Below are 27,426 nucleotides of genomic sequence, written 5' to 3' on the forward strand. Positions count from 1 at the left end.
GGTACATTTTCTAGTATATATATATATATATATATATATATATATATATATACACACAATTTTATTATTAATAAAATTGGCTGTGTCCACTAGGCTAAATCGGGTCTGTCATTAAAGGCAACCATATAAGCTCAGTTGGGTTGATATGGTTCCCTGGAGCACAGTATAAAGATCCTTAGCAGCCCTTGGCATGTACTGGCCCGTTACTGGCCTCTCTGGCCTGGCCTGGCCTGTCAATCATCCCCGCCAAGCGCACTGACAGGCAGAGAGCTCTGACTAGACACATGCGAAGAGCCGAGATGACTACCTTCCCACCTTTGCCTGCCGCTAGCCCAGGTAATAAAACTCCTTTTTTTTTTCTGTATAAAGCTTCTGCTGCAGACGCGGCCAGTATGTGCCGCAGGCTGCTCTTTATACTGTGCTGCAGGGAACCACATAAGCCCAGTTGGGCTGATTGGTTCCTTTTTAAGGGGTTAATCTCAATCTTTACTGACTGTTTAGTAACTAATTTAGTACAAAATTAAGCTTTATTGGGTTTGAGCCTGTGTCATGCCTGGTAATGGTCCCATAATGCACATGGGCCACTATAATAACCGTTAAACACAGTTAGCTAACTAAATGAGAAACAACTGGAACTAGTTGGAGGTCATGTATACACATTTTGGAAGATGACCTGTCCATAATTGTAAGTCCTATGTAACAGCCTATGATTTCCTAATCTGGTGACCAGCTCTAAATCTGTGGATGAGTCCGTCCAGTAGTTGCGACCAAAGAAGAATATTAGTCACAGAAGTGACAAATTACCAACACATAAACAACTACTATGTGGATGTCCCCTGTGCAATTGTTCTTCTTTATCACCATTTTACATTGAACGCATACAACTTTTCTATGTAAAAAGTTGAATAACTACAGTACTGCTTGTACATACATTGCTTTATTGTATGGTGCTTCAAGAGAACCCCAGACCATCACTCTTCCTCCTGCATAATAGCTGACGTCCCAACGATTTGTCTCTCCTGTCCTCACCATATACCGCATAGCTGAGTGTTCCTGTGTCCTATGAGGTCCTCTCTGACTCTGACTGTGGCTTATCTTTCAGAACAAAGGGGTGAGGCAGTGATTTTTCCATCACGCTTGACCCATTATCTTCACTTACATCATCTGTATGTGGACAGTCAGGAGCGTCCCATACACCCAACCACAAGTGGCAGGTACGGCCCACTAAATTATAAGTTGTATGGTGACTACGGATGAGTGACGTGTGCTTCATTAAGGTTTGTACGCCATAGGCTGTATCCATGTTTTCCAGGTGGTCCTCAGGATTTATCCACCTTTTTCCATGGTGCGGGCAGACAGCGGCATTTCAAAGCCTATTGTCTTTGTATGAACCTTAAAGTGTCACTGTCATTATAACTTTCTAAATTTAAATCAACCGTAGATATGATTATAAAGCAAGTTTGCAGTTTACATTTTTTTTTTTGTTTTCTTTAAAAAAAAAGTAATACTTATCAGAAATCCAGGTCCAGTCTCCTGAAGGCAGCTTTTTAGTCTTGTGCTGGTTGAAAAAAAAAGAGACTAAACACATGAATTACAGCAGTACAGAGTCACGGCTCAATGTGTCCATCAATCATATGACTGCCTTCTCTGTGAGCGCTCAGATGATGGGACGCAATGTTTTCCATGATAACAAAAAAAAAAAAAAAAAGTAAATTCATAGATTCTGTAATTTGCAATTTTGACAATTTAACTAAGCCTGCCTCACTCATTTCTAATGGGGACCTTGAGCTGTGACATTTTGGTATATTTTTGCCCCCTATTTCATCTCTAAACATCACATTTTCTAGGGCAGATACAAGCCCTCATCCTACAGTATATGAGGGTCCTCCAGCGCGCCAACAGATGATTTCATGTATTTTTTTTTTCCTTTTCCATCTGATAATCCTTCTATTCATGTTTTATACCTTGTGTTGGTTAGTTGAATCTTTTGACTTCATGGCTCATTTGAAAGTACTACATAACTTTCTGGATGAGGAATGTGAGTTTCTTCTTGGCTTCGTAGACTAGGTGGGAGAAAAGGATAGTCATCTATAAGAAGCCTCATTAAGCCAAATCTGCTTTGCATATGGCTTAAAGTGAACCCACCTATTTGCATACCAATGGTATTTGCTAAAATAGAATTAAAGATTACTTGATTGAGAAGGAGCATGAAACATGGATATGGAGAAGTTCTTCAGAGATTATATGTTTGTACTCTGACAATGGCGACCTGTGTTTCTTGAAACTGTTCATGAACTCTTTACAAGAGATTATAGAATTAGTGAATATATGTGGACGTCTAGTAATGACTAGATTTGATCCATTTTACAAGCGTATACTTTTTATACCGGACCCAAAAAGAATGGTGTACTGTACTTTTGAGTCCCACACAAAATAGTTAAAGGGAATCTGTCAGGTCTGCACCAGGTACAGAGCTGCAGACACAGGCATACAGGTAATAGGGAGATAAAATGAATTATGCCTTTGTCTTTGCTGATTTACCTTTTGCAGAGTTTAAAAAATTGCTTTTTTCCTTCAAAGGGAAGGTGCCACAGACGTAATGCTGAGCCGCAGCATGCTTGCTTTCTCCCTCCCCCACCTCTACCTGCTTTGGCTAATTGATTAGGAAGGGTGTAGGAGGGAAGCTTCCAAAGAATATTGCAATGTTATAACTCTGCAAATGGCCATCAGCAATCTGCCTGTGTCTGCAGCTCTGTACCTAGTACGGACCCAACAGTTCCCCTTTAAATAGAAATTGGAAAATGGATTATACAGTCTAGTAGACTATATTTATTTAGAGCCAATAAAGGTACTCCACAGTATGTGTTGGTTTGCTGTTTTTCTGCTATACCCACAATCTGCCGTATGTGATTTGAAGGGGCCTTATAAAAACAAAGTTATTATATTTGGAAACTTTTTTAAGTTTTCTGTTTTTGTTCGTTTATAATCGACTATATTTCTTTATTTCCTAAATGTCCTCATATTGACTTAGCAGCCATATATATTTCTTTCAGAAGAGCATAAAACACTTATAAATGTCAGAATTTGTGAAAGCAGCCATACCAGAGAACAATGCGGTTCTGTACTGGAGAATCTGGTTTGCTGTTCTGTGATGAAATAAACACATCTCTTTGGCAGGGAGCTGCTGAGGGATGGGACACTGGAGACGCTGACTCCATAAAGTGTTGCCATCAAAGCCTTTTTTTCCCCCTGCAATGAACATTGTAATCGTGCATATCAAAACACCCACCAGGCTCTCCCCCAAGAGCCTGTCCATGTATTGGGAATCCTTGGATGAGAGCCTTATTAACCTCAGATGGGCTAATAGAACAAAGCGTGGAACTTCTTTTGTGGTTCGTGTTTTGGCTTTGTCATGGTTCTCTTGTTTTTTTTAAAGAATTCTGGCCTTGCTTCTTGTAATTAATATCTGGGTAAAAGATCAAGAACCACTCCCTCCATATCCCACTGTAACCCTGTGTCTGGAGCTACTTACATTATAATTTACTTTTTTCTTTTCTTTGTATTGTTAAGCAATATCTTGGCACTTAAAGGTTGACCTGAATGGAGGCTCGTAAATAATAGCCCTGCCGGCTGCCCTCCGTGAGCGGAACCATTCTGGTTCTTTTCTGCTGCCATGTAAAACATTGCATGAAAGAACTAGCAGAACCCAATGGCTTGTGCTCTGCCAAGAAAGGAAAGCAAAGTCATTTTACTAGTGCCAATATGCTTCAGATTTAGAAAGTTTCTTATGAACTATATTAGTTACTTCATCAGAGACCTACCGCATTCTGCAGGTTTTATCAGATATTTTTTTAAAAACTTCATTGTTTCTATTTTCCTGTTTTTCAAGGAATCCAATAAATGGTTTTTATGAGCATAAAATAGATATTTTAGGTTTCCCATAGGCGCGGAGATGAAAGATCAATGGTTCCCAGAAAAATAGTGCAGTGTATATAGAGCACCAATGTCCATTGCATTGTGAATTCCAATGTTCACATAATATTAATAGTTTTATCTTAAATTTCTGCCAAAGTTTGCTCTCGTCTTACAATTTCCATCCATAATAAAATTCCTCATGTGCAAAATGGTAGAAGACTGTTAGTCATGGACCTGTGAACCTATAAACGTACACTGAGAAGAAGTGAATGATCAAAAGAAAATGAAATGGTCAAAGTAAAATTTTTGCTAAATTCTTAGACAAGAATAGAAATTGTCCTTTATGGTTAGCTTTTCTGTACTGTCTATGGGCATCTTTAGGCTTTACGTTTGTCACATCAAACCCTCTAATTCGAATATAATGGTAATATCCTGAGAGACTAGATCATATAGTGGTTGTCATTTTATATTGTAACTATTCTTACATGTTCTTATACTTTTGTTAATTTATCTTTAGGGTTGCAAATTCAAGGGAACCTGTCATCACCTTCATGCTGACTGAACCATGAGTCGTCAGAGTGGTCTCTGTTGGCTTCTCCTTGCCCCATTGGCCTATACCCAGACAGGAAGAGATTTATCAATCAAAGCTGGTGGGGAGAAGCCACTGGGGAGCAGCTCGATGACTGCTGGCTCAGACAGTGTGGAAGTGATGACAGGTTTCCTTGGTTGAAACTGACTGCATTGAGGTCTGCCTAATAATATGAATCTGCCATTAGGAAGTAATGATAGCTTAGCCGCAATGTTGTCTTCACTGACAAGTTGTTTGGAAAGGGGTTTGCAAAGCACCTATTAACCTGTTGATTGACCAGGTATCTCTGACTTCAATTACTTCCTGGGGAAAAAGGGTATCTAAGACCTCCTAAACATGAGCGTAAGTGCTCTGTAGACTGAAAAAATGCAGATCCATAGTCTACACTTTTCCCACATAAGACAAAAAAAATAAAAATATTAAATGTGTATTACAATCTGTGGAATCCATATGTTTAACGGAACCATTGACTACTTTGGGCAAGTCAGTTCTGCAAATATAGACCGTATAAGTACATGTCCTATATTTATGCAGGTAGGACTCCCTGCAAATACAGGGACTGTGTGTGTGTGTGGGGGGGGGGGGGGGGGGGGACAAAACTGTGTGTTGTCCCATAGAAATCGCTAGGTTCTATACTGTTCGTAATTACAGATCTGTTATTAACCCCTTCATGTCAACAATATATCTCTTTATGTTCCAACTGCCCTTAACCCCTCGCAATGTCCCCATGCAGTTTGTGGTGTAATCCTGCATCCGGTAAGGTCATTTGGTGAACTGGGGGCCGGGCCGAGGCAGATCAGCGCTCTGGGGGCTTTAGCCCTGCCCCCATTTGTCCAAGCATCCTTACTGGATGCAGGATTACACTACAAACTGCACAGGAACGGTGCTGAGGATGAAGGTAAGAGACTTACCTTCATCCTCAGTGCCCCATGCGCAATAGGGGGCTATCGGCAGGTTAGATTTGTTTAACCTGCTGATAGTTTCCCTTTTGTGTCATTTGGTAATAAAGGGGTTAAGGACAATATACAGCCAAATATACAGTTGTGTAAAGGAGGCCTAGCAGTTTTGTATCCAACCTGTCTATCACTTGCTCTGCTGCAAATGTTGGAGAACTGTCTATTGGCCTTGGTTGATTTCACTTATGCATTGCACGTATATGTGCTAATTAAAATGTAATGTCATTGACCGGCTTGCTGGCATGGTTTATAGTGAAGATGGTTTATATGAGCTCATTGCCACCCTCGCTATACATATTGTATTAATTTTAGTTTCCATAGTTTCTATATTGGTGACTGACATGTATGAGTATTTAACAGACGTGTGTTATTGGTTATAAAATAGTGCTAAAAGTTGAAGGTTGCCAATTTTTGGTCCTCTTGATATAAATAGAAGTGTAATAAGTGAGATCTCCCAGACAGCACTGTTAAAGGGGTAGTGTGGCGCTAAACATTTATTCACAAAATAAAACACATTACAAAGTTATACAACTTTGTAATATGTGTTATGTATGTGAATGGCCCCCTTCCCCGTGTTTCCCCCCACTAACGCTAGACCCGGAAGTGTTGGTGCATTATACTTACCGCATTCGTGTCGACCCCCGTCCGCCATCTTGTGACAATGACGTCCTCTTCGGGAAGCCGACCGAACCGCTCCATCCGTCCCTCATGCTGGCCCCCCTCTGACGCGTCATCAGCTGCTCAGCCGCGATTGGCCGAGCATACTGTGCTCAGCCAATCGCGGCTGAGCAGCTGATGACGCGGCATAGGGGGGCCGGCATGAGGGACGAATGAAGTATAATGCACCAACACTTCCGGGTCTAGCGTGAGTGGGGGGGAAGGGGGCCATTCACATACATAAAACACATTACAAAGTGGTATAACTTTGTAATGTGTGTTATTTTGTGAATAAATGTTTAGCGCCGCACTTCCCCTTTAAGTATTATTGCCACGTTAAAGGACAAGTTATATAACTCTGTAATGTGCTTCAATCACCTATCTGCCACCCTTCCCTGTCTTCCCCCCCCCCTTTCAACCCCCCCACCAGGAAGTGTCCTAACTCACACAGACCTAATGATTGTCGTCACCGTCACCAAGCTTTTCTCTTAGCTCCTTCTCTTGTTACACTAGCCTCCCCCCTCCCCTGCCTTGTCAGGTGACTCAGCTTGCTCAGCTCTCATTGGCTGAACAACTGCAAGCCATCACTAGTCACATGTCACTTGCTTATCTTCCCTCCGACTGACTCTGGCACATAGTCAGCTCCCCCCTCCCCTCATACTCTCTCCTGCTGCCGTGGACTCAGTGAGTGAATGAGTCATGTCACTAGAGAAGATAAGCAAGTGCCAATCGGAGCTGAGCAAGCTGAGTCACCTGACAAGGAGGGGAAGGCTGGTGTAACAGGATCTAGACCAGCCCTCCTGCTGATGACTCATCCTCACAAGAAGGAGCTGCCTGGTGACAGTGACGACAGTAATTAGGTCTGTGTGAGTTAGGACACTTCCTGGTGGGAGGTGGAAAAGATAGGAAAGGGAGGCAGATAGGTGATTGAAGCACATTACAGAGTTATATAACTTTGTAATGTGCTTCAATTACTGGGAAAAAGTTTTTCATGGCACTTGTTCTTTAACAAAGACATGTCAAATGTTTTGATCCATCAGGGTCCGGATGTTCAGGTGTCTGGATAGAGCCGAGGGAAGTGTGCAACTAAGTGATCACTTTGTGGCTTGCTGGCACTGTTTTTACTAATTATCTGCTGATGTATAAATTAAATGCAGGGCCAAGCTACCAGCTGACGGTCAGTCAAGCAGGGATAGGGATGGAAAGGGGAGCAAGAAGGTGAGAGGAACCATATTTTGCCACTCACAGTGCCTGTAGTCCCATAGGGACTATCTGCTCTGTTGTACAGACTCCATCACATGGTGTTACTGTCTGCATGAAGCTGCCGTGTAAAAATGAGCAAAACTTATTTCCAATCTAAAATACATTTTGCCGCACTGTTTTGCCTCATTGATCTCAGGGCACTTACCACTATGTAGCTGGACTGTACATTTCTAGGGTTGGTCTAGAAACCTGTGCTAACTATTACATCATGGAAATAGTGATGGTAGCTACTTTGTCCTAAGCTTGTGATTAAGGATGTAGTATAAGGAATGTTATGAGTCTATTTTCTGATCTGTTAAGTAAGTGATTTGTGCAGTCCACCGTCTCGAGGCCCCCAGGCACCTGGATTACCTTCAGCTTTTAATTACACCGGTTGTCCTGACTTGGTGCTGAAGTTTCCTTCCCTGCAAAGTAACTAAGTGTTCCATAACAGGCCTGGGAACCGGTCCCTTCCAGAGCGAACACGGGCACGCCGAGCACAATTGGCATTCAAAGCTAGTATTAACTATAGAGACATCGAAATGTAATCCATACCTGTAATTATCAAATTCATTTCAGACTTCAGGGCACAGTGTCCCTTCTTCTCAACCTTTTGTGTTTTCTGGTCTAATTAAACCATTGCTATAATCTGTAATTTCCCAATTTAAAGCAGAACAACACTGACTTGTGTTTGTCATGAGGAAATGTACATTGTAATTCTTTACTTGCTACTTTTAAATAGTTGTTTATGCAGATTTATATTTAAAGGGGTAGTGCGGCGCTACACATTTATTGCTCAGCCAATCACGACTGAGGAGCTAATGACGCGCCAGAGGGGGTTCGGCCTGAGGGAGGGCTGGAGTGGTCAGGCCGGCCTCCTGAAGACTACGTCATTGTCCCAAGATGGCGGCCGGGGTCGACAGTAATGCGGTGAGTATAATGCACCACACTTCCGGGGTGGGGGGGAACACACATTACAAAGTTGTATAACTTTGTAATATGTGTTATTTAGTGAATAAATGTGTAGCGCCACACTACCCCTTTAATACAGCGTATCTGCTGTTAATCTGGCCATGATTGTTTTCCATTGAGATAAAGAGAGAGATCATAAAGTGTAAATTGTACAGGATTTTATTACAATTTTAAACTCCTCACTCTATCTATCTAGATGTAATATATTTTAGTTGTACTGTATTGTTATTTAGGCTGGTCTCATAACATAGTTGCATTTATTTTATAGCTGCCAGTCCCAGCCTATTCATGGGTGTAATGACCCAAACTGACAGGATCATATAGATCTATAATGTCTATGATGTTGTCGATTTAGGTTATTAGACCCATGATGGGGCCAGTGGGTGTCACTAAAATATGAATAATGATAGCCTATCCTAAGGACAGGCCAGAAGGTTTATAGTCCTTCAGAACCCCTGGAGAACCCCATACTAAACTGCCTGGTTTGGCGAGGTGTGCTCTCAATTCTTCCATTTTCCTTTGCAGCTGCTACTTGTGCTTTGATAAAGAAAAAACAGACCAGTTTCAATCTAATCTTTTATAATATAAGTTAATGTACAGTATGGCATACAGCAGCATCCTTTTTCACCATCCATGGCTGCATCCATTTGGCATAGAACGAAGACTTAGGGTCCTATTACATGGGATGATTATCATGCAAAAAATCATTATATTGTTCGCATTTAAATAATAATCGCTCTGTGTAATTGCAGGCAACAATTGAAAAATCGTTTGTATGTCGTTGATCGTTGATTTAGATCTGAACCTAAAATCATTATTAATCGGTCGCTGTAATTCTACATTTGTTTGATCAAGTTCCGCATTCGTTCACTAATCGTTCAGTGTAATTGCACATTGTTTAGTGTTTGGCTGGGATCAGATGAAGTAAACGATTGTAGTAACGATAGTAACTAGCGACTATCATTCTGTGCAATATGGTGAACGATTTCAGGCTAACGATAAACAATCTCATTTGCGATCGTTTATCATCAATCAGTAATCTTTAAAAATCGATTCCTCTAATAGAATCGTTAGACTGGTTTCACACACAGCAGTTTTTTGGAATACTGCCACTGCAGTTTTTGTGCCAAAGCCAGATGTGGATTGGGAATGGGAAATATAGAGGAAGGACTTACACTTCTGCTTCCTACTGGATCCTCTTCTGGCCTTGGTTTGTGGAATTGCCCTAATGTGGTTTATTAGTCCGAGAGCCTAGGGCAGCACAAACTGTAAATACGGCCCTGGTAGAGACATGCAAATTGTGTTTTTTATGCCCTAGTGGACAAACGTCTGGTTTATAGCACAATCCGATAAGTACGAAGAAATTCATTTCAACTTAGATATATTTGTTTTTGGCCTCTTAATCTTCAGTGCAAGATATAGAATCAATGATTCTTTATACGTATGTACTCAAGTTCCAGTTGGCCGAAACATAATTCTATTCTATAGGTATGATTGGATGGTTATTCTTCGGCCCTATGGCAGGCTGTCAGGACATGCTGAGGATTGTAGTTCTGCAGCTGTTGCAGGTTGATTATGCCAAAAATGAAGGTAACAAGTGTTCTCCTTCTTTATACTAAGTACCAACCTATTAACTCTGAGTAGTTGGAGAACTTAATTGATGATACCGATTCTTTGCTGTGTGTTTTTAATGGGTGAGTAATGTATCCCTGAATGTCAGTTGTGCTTTTTTTTTCCCCCCTTGGAAGAGGACAGCCAAAGGGGAATGATCCGTGTCAGGCGCACACAATCCCATACAAAGAGTTAAGGCGGTGGAATTTCACACGTAATCGTTTCAATTATGCAGCATGCATTCTTTTGGAATTTTCTCACTGATCTCAAAAGACTGTTGTGCTGTATGCCAGTGCCTGTCTGATGACTGCGCAGACTGATCTTTCCAGTGAGATGCACTAGATTGGGGACATGGTTACTGGAAGTAATGACGTACAATCAAGACCCTAGTTTAAAATGACTAGACTTCTTTTGTATCTTTATATGTGTCCATCCAGTAGTAGTTGTGATTAATGTTTTGTTTTTGTATGTCTTACATGCTGTTATATATGCTTGCTGTTTTCAATAAGTGAGAGAAAAAAAAGCATTAGCCACCTTACCAATCCCCTGCAGCTGCTGTCCCAATCCTCACAAGGTTCCCATTGATTAATCTCCACTTAGCCAATTACTGGACACAGCATTGACCCCTGAGTAATTGCTATTGCAGAAAATGGGAGCAGGAAGTGGAGATCAGCAGGGACCACATGCTGAACTGTTCGAGTTTGGCAATGTTCTCTAAACCCGAACGCTCAACATTTGACTACTGGCGGCTGGATACAGCCATTGGCTGTATCCATGTTTTTCAGGACTCCCTAGGGAAGCATCCAACTTCTCCAGCTCTCAGGAGTCAAATTCTAAGCATTCGATGGAAAACATTTCCGAACCCGAACATTTCAGTAAGTTCGGTCAACACTACTTTTAACAGTTTTTTGCTAAGTTTTGCACCCACCACCTCCATAAGGTAATAGCTTAGGAAACAACTTTGTGGCCCATGGAGAAGCCGGACATCACCTGTCAATCATTCTGGAGGAGGCGACTGTCTGAAAATACAATGGTGGCGGGAGGATGGAAGAGCCAGAGAGGGAGATGCTGGATCACATGCAGCGCAGAAGGTAAGTATAGACTGCTTGTGATCTGGAAACTGACAGCACTGGTAAATGCATATCCGTGCTGTCAGTTTCCCTTTGCTATCGGTCGCACATCTCCTGTGTAGCTGATAACAATAAATTTTGAAGTCTGACTGAAAGATGCGATAAGCGAGGATTGGCAGTTTTTCCCGCTCCTCGGCTGATCGCAGTTACTTTTACATGGGCCAATTATCGGCAGAAGGAGCTTGTCTAAGAACACTCCTGGCCATTAATTGAACCATGTAAAAGCCCTTTAAGATAGGGTTATTAAATGCTTTTATGTAATGAGATATACTGGGTGGTACTGTTGTTAAGTAGTAGTTAGCTACTAACTTCAAAAAAACAGTGCCACATTTATCCTCAGGTTGTGTGTAATATCACAATTCTACTCCATTAACGTCAATGGAATTGAGCTGCAATATCACACAGAAACTAAAAACAAGAGTGGTGCTGTTTCTCGGAAAAAGCAGCTATGTTTTCCTAATTCTTAATAACTCCATTAAGGCCTTCAGGTCATACAGTGCTTCTTCTTTTCCGTATTAGCTGTCTATATATTCTACATTATTGGAATACAACCACATGGCAGATTGTCGCTATAGTTTTATCACACAGGAACTCATTGTACCATTGGCTTGTTTTGTATTAATTGAGGGAATTCATTTATATAAGAATTTCAGCCTTTATTGTGGTCTTGGCCATAAAATGCTATTACAGACTTCCTAGAGCATTTGGACAGCACCTAAAGTGGCATTAGTAATGCTTCCTCTTTATGCACTTTGGATATAACTGCGCCTGGTTAGATCTCGGATATAGCTTCTCTGCTTCTATTCAATTATTGCCATTTGTCTTGGCTGTTGTTCAGTCCTCCATATCACACCCCCATGGTGCACTTGTCTGCCTTCTCATACATTCTTACTAAGCTCTTATTTCCACTCTGTGCCAGATGACTACTGTGCTATTAGTGGCAGACGAGGATGCTGCTCCGTGTTCTGTAATAATGGTGCAGAGGCCGAGCGATTTTTTTGTTATGCTGCTTTTTGATGTACATTTTTATCTGTTAGAGAAAAAAATTCTTACGTTCACAATTTACCTTTAAAAAACAGATTGTGTGTGTATGGTTTATTTAAAACGCTTATTCCCACTGACAAGTAAGGCAATCTCAAAGATTTTTGCCCAAATGACGGCAAAGCACCATCCATGTAATGATCCTGATGTTAGAACCCCTTCATAATAGGAATTTCTTTTATATTTATCCTATACGTTCCTGTTTGAGGCTCATAAATCTGCATGAAAAATGCACAAACTGACTCCAAATGACATATTTGTAGCCCACAGGCCTCTAAATCACAGTGATAACAAACGTTGTAATGTGCACTGTGTTCCAGAACTGGAACTATTTCTGGGGTTGCGTCAGGAGATGTAAACAAAATTGTTGGCTGCTGGCAACAAGGGAGGATCTCCTATGTTAGATCAGGACACAGTTGCACCATTATATATATATATATATATATATATATATATATATATATATATATATAATTAATTTACATGCTGTATGCTATAAAACAAAGGCTAGTTATTATGGTACCAGGCATACCTTACCTATCTCATTAGTCCATGCTAAGATATAAACCTTTCTGTTAATATGTACATGAAGCTTAAAAGCCCAGGGGGCATTCCCCAGCACAGTAAAAGGCCAGGAGGTTACTCAAAACAGTGAGATCACAGGCAACTCAAGCCCATGTCCTGCTAATCTAGTGTCTGTCAGTCAAGTGCAGTAGATGTATACAAGTGGATACAAAGTCAGTGTTGCACTTTTCTGTGTTTTTGCCCTGCTGGTGAACACCCCCTGGGCTTTTTAGCCTCATTTACATATATTCAAAAAAGGTTTTTTATCTTACCAATGAAAAGGAGATAAAATGTATGACTTTTCCCTCTATTTTCCTGCTAACAGGTCTGCCTTAAAGGGGCTGTACAGTGTAACTCTCGCTGAGGAGGAGCCCAGCAGTACAGGATGTTGGAATTATTTTAATGGAAATTCATTAGTTGGAGCAGTTTATGCAAAATCCACCTGACCGATACCCTTTAAATGGACCTACCAGTGGGAGGTGTGCCACTCTTTCACAAGTTAAGCAGCCATGTTTTTGTAATCCAGGACCACCCTTTTAAGACCTCAGTGGATGGTACTGGTCACAGGTGGGAGTGTGAGTAGACGTGACCTCACAAGCAGTGCCAGTCCTACAAATTGAGCTACAAGACTCACAGCTGCTAGACAGCCATGACAGCTGTACCCAGGAGCAGAGATCTATTCATGTCTTTCTCTCTTTAACATTACACAGCAGGTGAAGAATCCACAGTCGGTGTTTATGATGATGTCATAATGAGCAATGTCAGTGACCTGGTGTCTCCGATAAGGGTGTAATGGTGTCATCAGAAGGAGTAGCAGTTAGAGATGAGGGAACCTGGAGCATGCTTGAGTCGATCCGAACCCGAACTTTCGGTATTTGATTAGCGGTGGCTGCTGAACTTGGATAAAGCCCTAAGGCTATGTGGAAAACATGGATATAGTCATTGGCTGTAGCCATGTTTTCCAGACAACCTTAGAGCTTTATCCAAGTTCAGCATCCCCAGCTAATCAAATACCGAACGTTCGGGTTTGGATCGACTCGAACCCGAACCCGGTTCGCTCATCTCTAGTACCAGTCCTAATGAAACATGGACAACCTCAGCTGCCTCTTTTGAATCTGTGGGCTCATCTCATAGGTGAATTGTATTGCATTGCAGCTGTTTTAAAGGGATTGATGATAAAACATTTAAAGCAGCAGATTATATTTTTCCTAGTCACTATTATCCCACACAAAACCTAGATCATAGTATTTTTAGATCTGAAAATGCTTGTAGCTATGAAGTACACCTGGTTGAGATTGAAAGAGCTTGGCTGGTAGTGTGCGGTATAGCTGCATGACATACAGTTAATGAAACGTTCAGGTTCCACACAGAGGTAATGAGACATAAACCCGGTGTGGGAGGACAAAAGGTGTAGGTGCAGCTTATTATAGCCGGGAACTGTTCCGGACGTCCGTGCTTCTTTGTCCTGTTAGACTACAGAAGAGTTGTGAGAATAAGAGCGTTCCAACAATCTGCAAATCAAAAAGCAATTTGCTTAGCCCAGCTGTTTTCTCTAAAGATGTTTCCAGAGTTCCAGAGCGCTGGCTTCTTGCTTCTCCCATCAAGCGTAATCTCCATGGGATAACAGTCATGTCTTTTTTTAGGTTTAATAGATGTCTGTGGTCCTGAGCGTGGTCAAGAAAAGCAATCTGAAACCCTGTCCAAAAAATCAGACCAGGTGGAAAAAACTATCTGACAGTGTTTAACTGGTGGGAAGTCAAATGGAACGCTAAAAAAAAAAAAAGATATCCACACCAGGCTTTCCATGTCTTAATCTGTATATTAAGAGGGATTGGTGTCTCCCTAATCCTTTAATAGATCCATCACATCTTTTGACCATAATCGGATTACTGCATTCAGTGTAACTTTATATTGTGAGCCTACCTCTTGGAAAGGTTTGCTGAACAGAACATGGTGGCGCCATGTCACTTTATGTTCTTATCTGTTCACTGAGTGTACTGAATAATGATTGCAGAATTACATTAAAGAAGAAAAATAAAGTACTTTTCCACTTAAAGTAAAAAATCACCATATAATCATAAGAACATATACAAAAGTGGGGCTCTGCACAAAAGTCAAAGTTAGATAGCACTTTTTGCAGTTGCTAATATTTTTGCTGTATAACCTTGTTGTATAACTTGCCTTAAAGGGGTGTTCCTCTCAAACATAACTTTTCATATGTTACTGCCCATGGTGAGAATAACAATTCATTCCACACTTGTTATTTTCTATTCAGTTTCCTTCCCCAAATTTTGAGCTTCTGCTTTTTGCTTTCTGCTACAAAAAAATACAAAAACGTGTGTGAGCTTTTCTCTCATCTCCCCCTCCTCTCCCCTCCCTTCTGAGATGGAAGATAAGTCCCTATCTGCAACTTTGTAGCAACTTTGTAATGCCAAGAGAGATAATCACTGTGAGTTGATCAGCACTTTGACCTCAGTTTTATCTCCCAGCATTACAAAGAAGCTAAAAAAGTTGCAGATAAAGCCTGCCTGGGACTTGTTTACATGAGTCATCTTGGAACCTGGGTCGGGAACGGGAACCCGGGTCGTGACGGGTCAGCCTCAGTCAGCTAGAGTCCCCGACTCTTTTGAAAAAATTTCCTGTTGCCAGACTTCTTCTTTAATTGCCTTGGACCACAACTATGGTGCAGCAGCCATAGTAACTGTGGGCCTATATGTTTAAAGCACGTGTTGCATTGACAGATGAGTTTTATAGGTAAAGAACTGTAGGAACACTTTGGAAGCTATTCAATTATTTTTTAAAGGATTATTGCAGTGTTTCCATCTGCAGATAGAATATATATTTCATTAGTCTCGATCCACTATTTTTATAAAGTTACTGTTTTTTGCTCTTATCAACCAACAAACACAACTTATCTTGTTTGGATATCCATACCAAGACTTGTTCCAGAAATTCTTTGCTGCAATAAGCATCACAAGTTTTCAGCGCTGCAAAACTTCCAAATCAGGTCAGAAGTTTATGAAAACGGGTATGTAATCCACTGAAAACATGCCTGTTATCCGCATACCATTGTATGTCAGTGCCGCTAACCAAAAATGTGTCTAGCGGCTCCCTCAGCAGTTTGTGGTGGGACAACACCCAGAATCCATGCCTGGCTTGTTGCTCTAAGACCATTGTATGTCTAAGTAGTAAATCATCAAAACCACAGCAGTCATGCCTTGCCGAAACGTCTTCTTAGCCACAGTCTATGAACTGGGCACGTTTTTTTTTCTCATGAATACTTAATTCCCCGAGAACGTACAGATTTCTTCAAAATTACATTTGCTAAAAAAAAAATGATTGAAAGGGGAGTCTAGTTTAGATAACTTGAGATAAAAAAAGGTAATCCTAAGGTAATAAAACTTCTGTCAGTAACCAGAAGGGGTCTGCATGACTGGAGGACCCAGCATGTCCATGAGTGATGGAGAGAAGCCATTGATTTAACTGGACGCTGTGTAATGCCGTATTTAACCTGTGGTGGCACTGCAGGGGATTTTGACACTTGCTAGGAGGATTTCCAGCAGAGAACCTAGTTGCATCTTCTTTTAAGGATAACCTTTTAGCAAAAAGTCATTGCCCTATAGGGACAAGCCACTTCTTGGTTATCAGAACTGAGCATACTGAGCTCTACAGAGAAAATGTATAGATGAGTGTATGCATGTATTATAATGGGCCCCATATATTATAATGGCCCTTCCCAAAGGACCATAACTGCATATTTAGACCTATGTCATTTTGTTTTGTGCCTATACAAGGGCTGCTACTGACATAGTCTTGTGCCGTCTGAATAATGGATGATGCTCTGTTGATAGAAATGGCAGGTGTTAAAATAATTGCAAGTGACCATACGTTTGTTCTTTCACGTAATGCTGCACAAAGTCTGGATCCTCAACCCTTTTACTAGCCCTGAATAGTGTCATACTGCACACCTAATATTGCCCTATAATCCACCTCTAAATATAATACTGCTACATACTGTACCCTGATTACAATACTGCCACATGCTGGTCCCATACTGCCAAACACTGTACCCTGAATTAAATAATTATGCCACTGTGCTGAAGCAAAGATGCTTCAGTGCCACTGCCCCCAATTAACTTTTTCACTGACCCCTTTGCTGCTGCCCCCCAAAGAGCCGTGCCAGTGAACGTTCACTGTCTTCTAATGAACTATACCACTGGGCCTTAAGAAACTTTGTAACTGAACCGTCACTTATGCCACCTAACATAGTGTGCCACTGTCATTGTGTCAACCTACAGCTCTCCAGCTGTTGCAAATTAAAACTCCCATCATTCATGGACAGAAGAGTATGGCTATTAAAGGGGATGTAGGTACAAAGTGCTGCTTGCTGGTCCAGTCAATTGGCTGCCACATCTGTTTGTTCCTGATCTCTGCCAAGTCTATGGGACTCAAAATTGATTTATATTATATATTTAGGTGCTGGAATACCCCTTTAAGAAAACTTCTTTTAAGTGCTGGCAGAAAGCTTTTTGACCATTATACTCAGATTTTCTGCGATTGACTTTGACTACATTGATTAGTTTCTGAGCATAAACGGTGCACGTTTTGTGCGATTGATCTGCAGGAAATCTACAGTGTGTGATTATACTGTGCATGTTATGTCTAAAGAAGGAGGAAGAGTGATTTCATGCTGGACAACCTACTTATGCCCAGAAAATAGTGTTGGCTAGGAGTAGTTACATATACAATGCTTTCTGACTTCTGATTAATCTCTGGGTCTTCTTCTGCTGATAAACGTGCATTGGGTTTGATTGGTCAGTCATAAACACTTAGGGCCCTATTACACCAACAGATTATCTGACAGATTATTAACGCCAAAGCCAGGTACACACTATGTACAGAGAACAGGTGATAAAGGAAAGACTGAGATTTCTCCTCTTCTCAAATCCATTCCTGGCTTTGGCTTAAAAATATCTGTCAGATAATCTGTTGGTGTAATAGGGCCCTTGGGGGTTTATTTATTACCTCAGCATTTTTTGTGCCTGTTCACTTTTTACTTGCTGTGCAAATACTCACAGACCTTGCTTAAAATGTATCATTAGACACACATGGTGGGGTTGTGATTTATCAAAGGGTGTAACATATAGAATGGTGTAAACTGCCACAGCAACCAATCACAGCTCAGCTTTCGGCACTGGTAAAGTCAAAGCTGATCTGTGATTGGCTGCTGTGGGCATTTTACACCAGTCTATATGTTACACCCTTTGATAAATCTGGGCCACAGAATTGATGAATCTACACAATTTTTGTATAACTGCCAACTCTTTTTAGGAGTTATGTGGCTTACAAATTGGCTAAAAAAACAATGCCAGGTTCTGGCTGGAGTACTGCTCCACTTTTTTATGCAAAAAAAAAAAAAAATTGCACATGATAGCTCTAGCAAAGAAAAAAAAGTTGCCAACTTAAACCATGACCCCACCACACCGTGTCCCAGCGAAAATTTTCAAAAATGGCGCAGCCAACATAAATTGCTTAAAAACACCTTGATAAATGTGGCTTAAAAATTTACTCTTTATTTGAATCTATATAGTCTGGAGAAAAGAAGAGAAAGGGGGGGGGGCATGATGGTGACCTTTAAGTATGTTAAAGGACTAAATAACACCAAATTAACCAAAATAATGGTGCAAAGATAATGATAAATGTGCGCCTTAATGGACATCATTTTTGTAATATTTCGTAATATTCTTGCTCATCAGTTGTCTGTAGTCTGCCATTGTACCATGAAAGGTTTTGTTACATTGCTTAAACAATTGGGAATTCTGACATGTTTTGATTGTTCTCATGAAGATTCCGTGTGCAGCTGCTGTCATGTAATCTACCGTCATTGACTATAATGCCAGTGTCAAACATATCAGCAGTGAGTGTTTAGCTAATTCTCTGTCAGTACTAAATATTTGTCATGTTATAAAGAGATAAAAGAAATGCCAATCTGACTATGACCATCACTGTGCAATACTGAGAACAGGAAATGAAGAAGAGATTTATTTTCTTTTAAAGTGAATCTGACACTGGCAAAACACATGTTAAACAGCCATCACTGTTACATACAGGAAATATGGCTTCAGTTCCACAAGGCAGCATCGCCTCTTTGCTTGTAGTTCCTGCCCTCTGCCTCAGTGCCAAGCCTTTCCAATATCCTGTGTATGCATTGTAGTGTCTTAGAGTGTTTGTCAGTTAGCCAGCTGGTGAGGATTACGAGCAAAACATTTTGTTTAGTTTTTTTGGCCCTGTGGCACTGAAGATACTAGGCCACACCTCTCTGACACTTCAACAGGCCTTATACTGTAAGTACTAATTTTAGTGGCATGAAGAGGTGTAGAAATATTTCACAGGCATATTCTGTGTGCTTTTATTGGGATGTACAGTATCCACTCTGTTGTATGATGTACAGCTTCATCCTATTGTATGACACTACTATGTCTATTCCATTGTATGATATTATACAACTTTATTTCATTGTATAATACTACCTCCCCTTCCTTCTCCTTTCTTCTCCTACCTTCTCCTTCTTCCTCCTTCTTCTTCCTTCTTCCTTCCTCCTTCTTGCTTTCTCCCTCCTGCCTTATTCTTCCTCCTTCTTTCTCTTCCCTTTATAAATCATTAAGTCTAAACAAGGATCATTTAGCAATTTTAAAGTTGCTGAACAATGTAATAGCGAACAGCCCTAAATGAATAGAGCTGATTTATAATACTACACAGGGGTGGTAGTGTTTTTCTTATCCTGGATAACCCCTTATGAACACAAAGTATATATGAGCCACTTTATCACACCAATAAATGGATATAGACCCCAAAACAGATCCCAGACCACCTACATAACACAAGCACCAGACGTATAAACTATATACAGACCTAGTGACCTTGCTAGTGAGTATGCCATTTACTTGTACAATACACCACGTATTCCATTGTATGATATTATTGATGATTTCATTATTTATTCAGGGACAACAAATACATGACAAGTTGATGACTGTTTTATATTAGAATGCCTATTATAATCACTTTATATTTTTCTTTCCATTTTCAGCAAGTTACGGGTAGAAGTTTTGGCGACAAAGATTTCCGTACTGGCCTGGAGAATGGAATCCTTCTTTGCGAGTAAGTCAGACCTTTTCCTTCTCTTTTCAGATTTTACAGCAAGTGATTTGTGCTGAAGTTCAGACATGTCTCAGACATGTAAAGCTTGTGTTACACATGTACATGAGCCGTGGCTTTTTATGTGTGATGATGCCAGCATCCCTGAGCTGGTTTCCCACAATATTAAGGGGAAAGGGTAAAATTTATAGGAACCTGCTAATGATACAGGTCCCATGCTCCTTGTTTAAAGCAGTACTGTCATTTGTAATAATTTCTTAAATGTCATTCAGCCTTGTCAAAAGTTAAGATTGGTCGGGCTCTCAGTCCTGAGGCCGGTTATGATCATGAGATATAGCCAGAGAAAGCATGCAATCCCATCCTTCACTTCCCGGCCAGCATCCCGATCTAAATGATATCAGAGGTCAGTCTCTATTATAAGCCCATCTCCAGATTGGGTGGCTGTGAACCGTGTGATCGCATGCTTTCTCTGGCTACGACTGCCGATTGCAGTGGGTCCAGACTGAGACCTAGTGTGATCTTAACTTTTGACAAGTCAGAGTGATAGGTGGAAACCGTTGACAGTACCGCTTTAATGTGAATAAATCTGCTGCCTTATTTTGGATAGTTTACTGCAGAGTCAGGTCACCAAGGCTTTCCAGATGTTGCAAAATTACAACTCCCATCATCGCCACAAAAACCTTCAGCTGTCAGGGCATTATGGAAGTTGTAGCTGTGGAACATCTGGAGAAACACAGGTCGGCAAATTCTGCTCCACAGGATAGTTCTATTGATGTCCGTTTTACACAGTTTAGCCACATTATGATCACCAGCTAATATCCGCTGTGTAACCGCTGTGTGCAGCATGGACAGCAGCTAGACAGGCCAGGAGTGACTCAGTAAGGTCCTGGTAGGTGTCACAGGTATCTGAGGCCATGCTGACTGCAGTGCATCCCACAGCTGCTGGAGGGTGCATAGGGGAGGATTCATACAGCAAATACAACAATCAAGGTGTTCCCACAGATGTTCAAGTCTGGATAGAAAGGGAGCCAGGGTTCTAACTAGTGTCAGAATATCTAAAGCTTTGTGACATGTTGCATTGTCTTGCTGGAAGATCCATTCTGCTGTAAGGAGGTAGCCAGCATGTATGGGGGGGGGTACATGACCTGCAAGGATGGTTTCATATCCAAGTTGGATAACATTGGCTTCCATATTGGCTCAGACAATGCCAAAAAACACATTCTCCAGACCATAACGCTTCCAAAGCCATCTTATGCTCTTCCAGCAGTGGTTGCAGGGTGTTTCTCTGATGTTTCAGAAATACTGCCACCTTTTCCCCTTTAACGATACTGGTAAATGTACAAACAGCAAGCATGTCCATCTGGATATAGACAAATCTAACCTCCTGATAGCTCCCTAGAGTGCATGGGACATTGAGGATAAAGGTATGTCTCTTACCTTCATCCTCAGCACTGTTCTCATGCTGTTTGTTGTGAAGTCCTCTTCCCGGTAAGGCCTATAGGAGACCTGAGGGGCGGGGCTGCCGCAGAGCCCCAATCAGACCCGCCTGTGGCATGCCAGCTCCATTCATAATCATTAGAAGGGGCAGGCCAACTGGGGGTGAATTGGTGTGCAGGGGGTGGCGGTAGCCCCGCTCCCAGTTCTCCTAATGGCCTTACCAAGCAGAGGATTTCACAACAAACAGCATGGCAACGGCAAAGGATAAGAGACTCCCCTTCATCCTCCGTGCCCTGTACGCACTAGGGAGCTATCAGCTCCTTCTCATTCAGTGAGAAGGATCATGCTTATAGACTTCTTATCTGCACATTAAGTCATTGAATAAATTGGGACTAATGCAATAAATATTTGTATCTTGGATTAGTGCTCTATGCATGCAGTATTATGGGGACTGGTACAAATATGCACATGAGTTTTTCAACTACATTGGTAATGTGCAAACAGCACACATGTCTACCTGGACATAAATTGTCTTTTAAATAGAGTAACCTAAAGCTTAAACTGAATATTAGTGCATTAAGAACTGGGTTAAAATGTTTTATCTGGATTTCTAATAAAGGGATTTTTTTTTTCTACTGCTGTTTCCATATGTAATATTATTATGGAATATCCCTAGTGTCATACTTCCACATAGGCTTTATATTGTATCTATGCAGATTGAGTTTTCTAAAGACAACTGATTGGCTGATAATAGTTTCCTGCTGGGATTAGCTGAACAGCAGCTGCAGATCTGTAGTTTACCCCTTGTATGATATTGGGGCTTCTATTATGTACTATGTATTCTGATGTCCGCCTTCTCTCCATACGTTCTTGCAGTGTGGGTGGCTTCTTGTCTTGTGTTTTTTACATGTACACAATTTCTTTTTCAAAAAGCTGTAATTTTAGTGTAATTAGGGTGAGTAATTAGAGACTCTGTTTCATCCATTGAACTGCTATGAGATCATGTAGTGAGCAGGTCCGGGGCAGGCATGTGGCGGTATAATAGGTGCGGAAGTAGGGGGAGCTATTATAGTCCTGTCTTTACATTGTGGTTTAATTAGGTCTTAGATGTAATTGAGTTCTAAGGATAGAACACTAAGAGCTGTTATTGTGAGGTATATTTAGTCTCTGTGTTTGCATTAGCTTGTTTAGAGGATTAGGTAACATGGTTTTAAGTAGCTACATTCTAGTGGCAATGTAATTGTTGCTGAGGTTTACATTTGGCCACATCAAGTAACTGCAAGTCATTTGGGTCAGATCCATAGACCATACAATATAATACAGCAGTGTCATAGTATGAAAGCATCACCAAATATTATATAAGTTAGCTTTCCTACAGAAAGAAAACTACAGTACAGTGTCTCATACTAGTCATCTAGATCTAATATACAGTGATCCCTCAATAGACGATATTAATTGGTTCCAGGATGACTATTGTATGTTGAAAATATTGTATGTTGAGACCAAAATTTTATGCAGTACAGGACATGTAGTATCACACTATACTCTGGAGAATCAGTACCAGACAGCCAACCAATGCAGGCATTACAGTAATACTGGGGTTGTATCAGTAAAATGCCCAGTGTCTTTGGTTGATCATCTAGTTATTCACATGTGCCACAGATCCTGACTGTCCATAGCATTGTATATTGAATCTGGTCTCAAATTATGATGGTCCAGAAAGGAACATTATATGTCGAAAATATTGTATCTTGAGGCCATTTTAAGTTGAGGGATCACTGTACATTCCCTATAAAGCATTGCCTGAAAAAGTCTCCATATACCACTAATCTCAATTAAAGCAAGTACCCTACTTCTATGGAAGGACATGAAAGCTATTGAAATAGCGTAGCACCATGCTCTCCTCTCTCTGCAACCAGGCAGGGTGGGGTTGTGGGGCCTTATTCTAGACATTAATATGCTATAACTGTCTATGATGGCAATACTCCTTTTTGTATTGTACTGTATAACTGCATAAAGCAGTTGTCTAGGAAAAACATAGCTCCTTTCTTTTAAAATGGTACATGATACATCAACCCAACAGTAGAGGACAAAATACCCACATATGTATAGGTAATACATGCAAAAATGCAGAGCAGTAATGAGTATCTGAAAAGTATGCACAGCTTAAATTACATACACAAAGAAATGCATACAAAAGTAAAAAAAAAAAAAAAAAATATATATATATATATATATATATATATATATATATATATATATAAATTGACAAACCAAAACTGTTGAACTACGTCCCATAGAACATAAGTGCGATGGGTATACACCTCCACAACTATATACTTGCATGAAATTAACAAAATAACAATAGCAAGCCACAATCTTGTAGTAAGTAACAATGCTAAGTAATGCATTGCAAAGAAATACATAGGATTCCAAAGAGATAAAACTGAGCCCAGACCTACACAAGTTATCAGGCTGAATTATCAATTCCCCCAATCTAAGGATCGATGGGGGTCTGAACACCTAAACCCAGATTTTTCAAAACCTTTGACACGTCTGTGCCCCCTTAAACATCTAGGCAGCACTAAGAATGGTAAGAAAGGGACACTGTATACGGAGTTATTTATTTATAGCCGTCTTAGTGAAGGACTTTTCTTCTAAATGAATACTGGTGGACACACATGTTGCCTTGAAACAAGATTAGCATATTCAGCGAGGTCATGGATCTCTCAATAATGGCAGCCAGCCAGCACCATATTTCCAGGAGATTTTCATTTGGTGGGTTGAGGTGACCCCTACAGTCAAGGCTTCATTTGGGGATAAGATACAGTAGCTCACCATTTCTGTTGGCACGGGGCCAAAACTTTCATCATCCAGAGGACAAGTGTCTACTGTACTGTGTCTTATCATTAACTAATCCTCTGACAGAGAGGCTTTCTAGAGAAGTACTACAGCTTGCAGACCTCTTCAGAGGCTCCACTGCTCTCCCTTTCTTAACAAATTGGCAGCTGTTGGTACTTGATGGTCTTCTTATGTTTATGTAAATGTGGACATTTTCACTATTTCACATGTTGCACAAGGGGGCACTGAAATTACTGTTGTACCAGAGAGGACATGAAGAAAATTAAATGTTGATATCATTGGATCATATTACTATGTTAACATGGCACCCTAAACCTTGTGGGGGACACTGCATTACCTCTATACTTGTAGAGGTGAAACATCTACAGAATTAAAGGACCCATCAGAATAAAGGCAATGTTGTTACAATTTACACCAAGGAAATATAATGATTTGCCAGAAAATATCCACTGTTGTCATTGAGTAGTGTTTGGTATTGCAGCACATCCTCAACCAATGGAATGGGACTTCTAGCTGACCCAGTGGCATACACAAGGGAGCAGTAACATGGTTACAATGGCACCCTTGCTATAGGACACTTATCCAGGGACAAAAAAGTTATTTTATATATGGATGGGGGAGTGATAAACATTAAAAAAAATCATACTCGCCTACCTTAAAAGGGTACTCTGGCCAATGAAATGTTTTGATATAGTGTTGGAGCTGCATAGAAAATATTAAACATCCTATTTTTGCCCAACCACTAGAGATAAGTGGAAGTATGCTTAAGTCTGATTGTCCGGTATTTGAATATTGGTGGCTTAAGAAGTTGGATGCAGCCGTAGGGAGTAAGCTAAAACATGAATACAGCCATGGACCTCTTTAAAGGGGTTATGCAGCTTTAGAATTTTTTTTTATATAATGCTGCCCTTTTGGAAAACATAATATGTTATGCTTACCTCTCCACGCTCTGCCGGTGTCCCCCGCTGACTGCAGCCGCCACCACTTCCAAGACAAACGTCTCTTGAAAGCATCACTGGCCGTGGTGCTGTCCCATCTTAGCTATCACTCCCACTCTGAGTTGACGCCGTCTGCAGTCAGCAGGGACACTGGCGACAACGCAACAGAGAGGTAAGAATAATATGTTTATTATGTTTTCCAGCAGGGCATTATATTTTTAACACACTGTTCTTTCTAACCTGACCACACTGGATCCTAACACCATCAGGATAAATTGAGCTGCAGCATCCTGTGTGCGGTGTCCTGATGCTGGCTGGTGTCCGGACTGTGTGTGCGCTGGTGACTGCAACAGTTGAGAATTGGGAAGTGGTGAGTATTAGGTGGTTTTCAATCTAGGAACTCAGTATTTCTTTACTTTGGTTTGAGGTCTGACTTAAGTAATGATTTTTTAGTTTAGTAGTAATGTCTGAATTTAAGGGTATGGTTTGGGTTTTATTAATTTTCAGGTCTAGTTTTGGGGTCTGATTAATTTGTATTGGTCTAGTTTGTTTTGAGCTTGGCTCTGGAGTCTGTTGTCTTGTCTGGGGCCAGAATAATGAAAGGGTCTCTTTTCTGAGATCAAATTAAATTAGGGGCCCTTTTAATGTGTGGTCAGATCTGAAATTGAATTTTAGCAATCTTGTCTGGATTCGGTATGATTCAGGGGGGTCTGGCCTGGGGGTCTGAATAAATTTGATGGTTTTCTCTACAGCTCTGCTCTGATTTAATTTCAAAGTCTGGTCTGGGGTCTGCATTTATTTTGAGGTCTTAATCTAGTCAGAGGTCTGGTGTGTATGAATGTGTCGCATGGCTCCTGTGTGAGCTGGGTGTGAATTCATCTTACAAAAAAAGAAAACATAAAAAATGGGCTCCATGTGGAGTTATTATTTTACCACTGTTTGGCAATATTATTTCAGAAGTACATTTTGGTTTTAATTATGTTAGTAATTTTGTAGGGTCACATATGGAAACATTTTCGGTGTAAAGGAGGGTGGAATTTCATGATCGTTTAGATGTGCTGTATGGGTTTGTTATACACTGAGTGCCTTCATATTAAAGCACATCTATGTGTCTGTAAGATGTTGGGACTTTTGCTGCACAGGGTAGAGGCAGAGTATGCTGGCGATCCTGAATTGAGGAAGCACTGCAATGGGTAATAGACACAAGTTGTGATTTCCTGTTTTTTACAGCCAGAACGTGACAACATTAAGGGCTTATTCCCATGTCCTGTATTTTGCGGATGCTACGGAAGGGGAAGCCCTGTAGATGAGTGTTTTCCCACCTGGCATCATGTATCAATATCATGCCAGGAACAGGGACACTGTGTGAATCTCTGCAACACTGTAATGACAAAGCCATGCAGCTCTGTCACTACAGTGATTCCAACATCCCGGCATGATATTGATATATGATGCCAGGCAGGAAAACACTCATCTACAGGGCTTCCCTATCCGTAGGACATGGGACATGGGAATAAGCCCTAAAGGTCCTATTAGACAAACCGTTTTGTAACTATTACCAATTAAAGATAAACTATCGCAAATGAGAGCTTTTGGGAACAACCTGAAATCATTCACCATAACACACAGAATAGAGCATGGCCGGCCTTCTGCAGGTCCTGCTCCTGCAATGCCGCAGTTCTTCTGAAAAGGTATTTCCTGCCTGCGGCTAGTGAGTTGTGAGGAGGCTATCAGGATGCTGGTGGCGCTGCAGGGGCACAGGGACGGGTATTACAGTATATACATTTTACTAGAGGGGCCTAGTTTGAATTCACTTAGGGGTCTATTGTTTGTGTGATATGACAAGTAAAGTATACAGAAATATCTATAAATATATGTAATTGTATATTCCCCCCCCCCCCCAAAAAAAAAAAAGAAAAGAAAAGAAAAAGAATGTTACAGTGGTTGCATTATTATTATTATTATTATTGATCACTGATCTGTGAAGAATTTAACAGACAACTGGGATGGTGCTGCAGGGTGCCCAATAAATCAGTACATGTTACTGTATTGATCCTCGTGAGTTTTAGCTTGAATGTTACTGGTGTCATCAATGAGACTCGCTGTAATGGAAAATTCATATCATCCTGTAGTTACACTATATGGATTGTTTGCAGTAAAAAAAAACAAAAAAAAAACACTTCAATACTGAGTAGTCAGGTAAAATCCACTGATGTATATGCCGAACAAAGAGCCCTAACACAAGCACCTCTATGCCATAAAACTGCATGTGTTGCCCATATAAAGAAGAAAATAGGTTATTGTGCCCCATGTGTTTCCTTGTGTTGCTCACTGGTTTTCATAAAAGTTATGCT

The 27,426-nt window shown here is 40.7% G+C and overlaps 1 protein-coding gene across 5 annotated transcripts in view; it reads left to right on the plus strand.

Moving 5' to 3' along the window:
- Positions 1-27,426, plus strand: part of LIMCH1 (LIM and calponin homology domains 1) — a 206,224-nt gene that overhangs the window by 47,661 nt on the left and 131,137 nt on the right. For all 5 annotated transcript variants that reach the window (XM_069977568.1, XM_069977569.1, XM_069977572.1 and 2 more), the window contains exon 2: positions 19,768-19,838. In XM_069977568.1, coding sequence (XP_069833669.1) covers positions 19,768-19,838 — 71 coding nt within the window. The remainder of the gene's footprint in view (positions 1-19,767; positions 19,839-27,426) is intronic.

This window comes from Dendropsophus ebraccatus, chromosome 7 (genome assembly GCF_027789765.1).
Source record: "Dendropsophus ebraccatus isolate aDenEbr1 chromosome 7, aDenEbr1.pat, whole genome shotgun sequence".
NCBI lineage: Eukaryota > Metazoa > Chordata > Amphibia > Anura > Hylidae > Dendropsophus > Dendropsophus ebraccatus.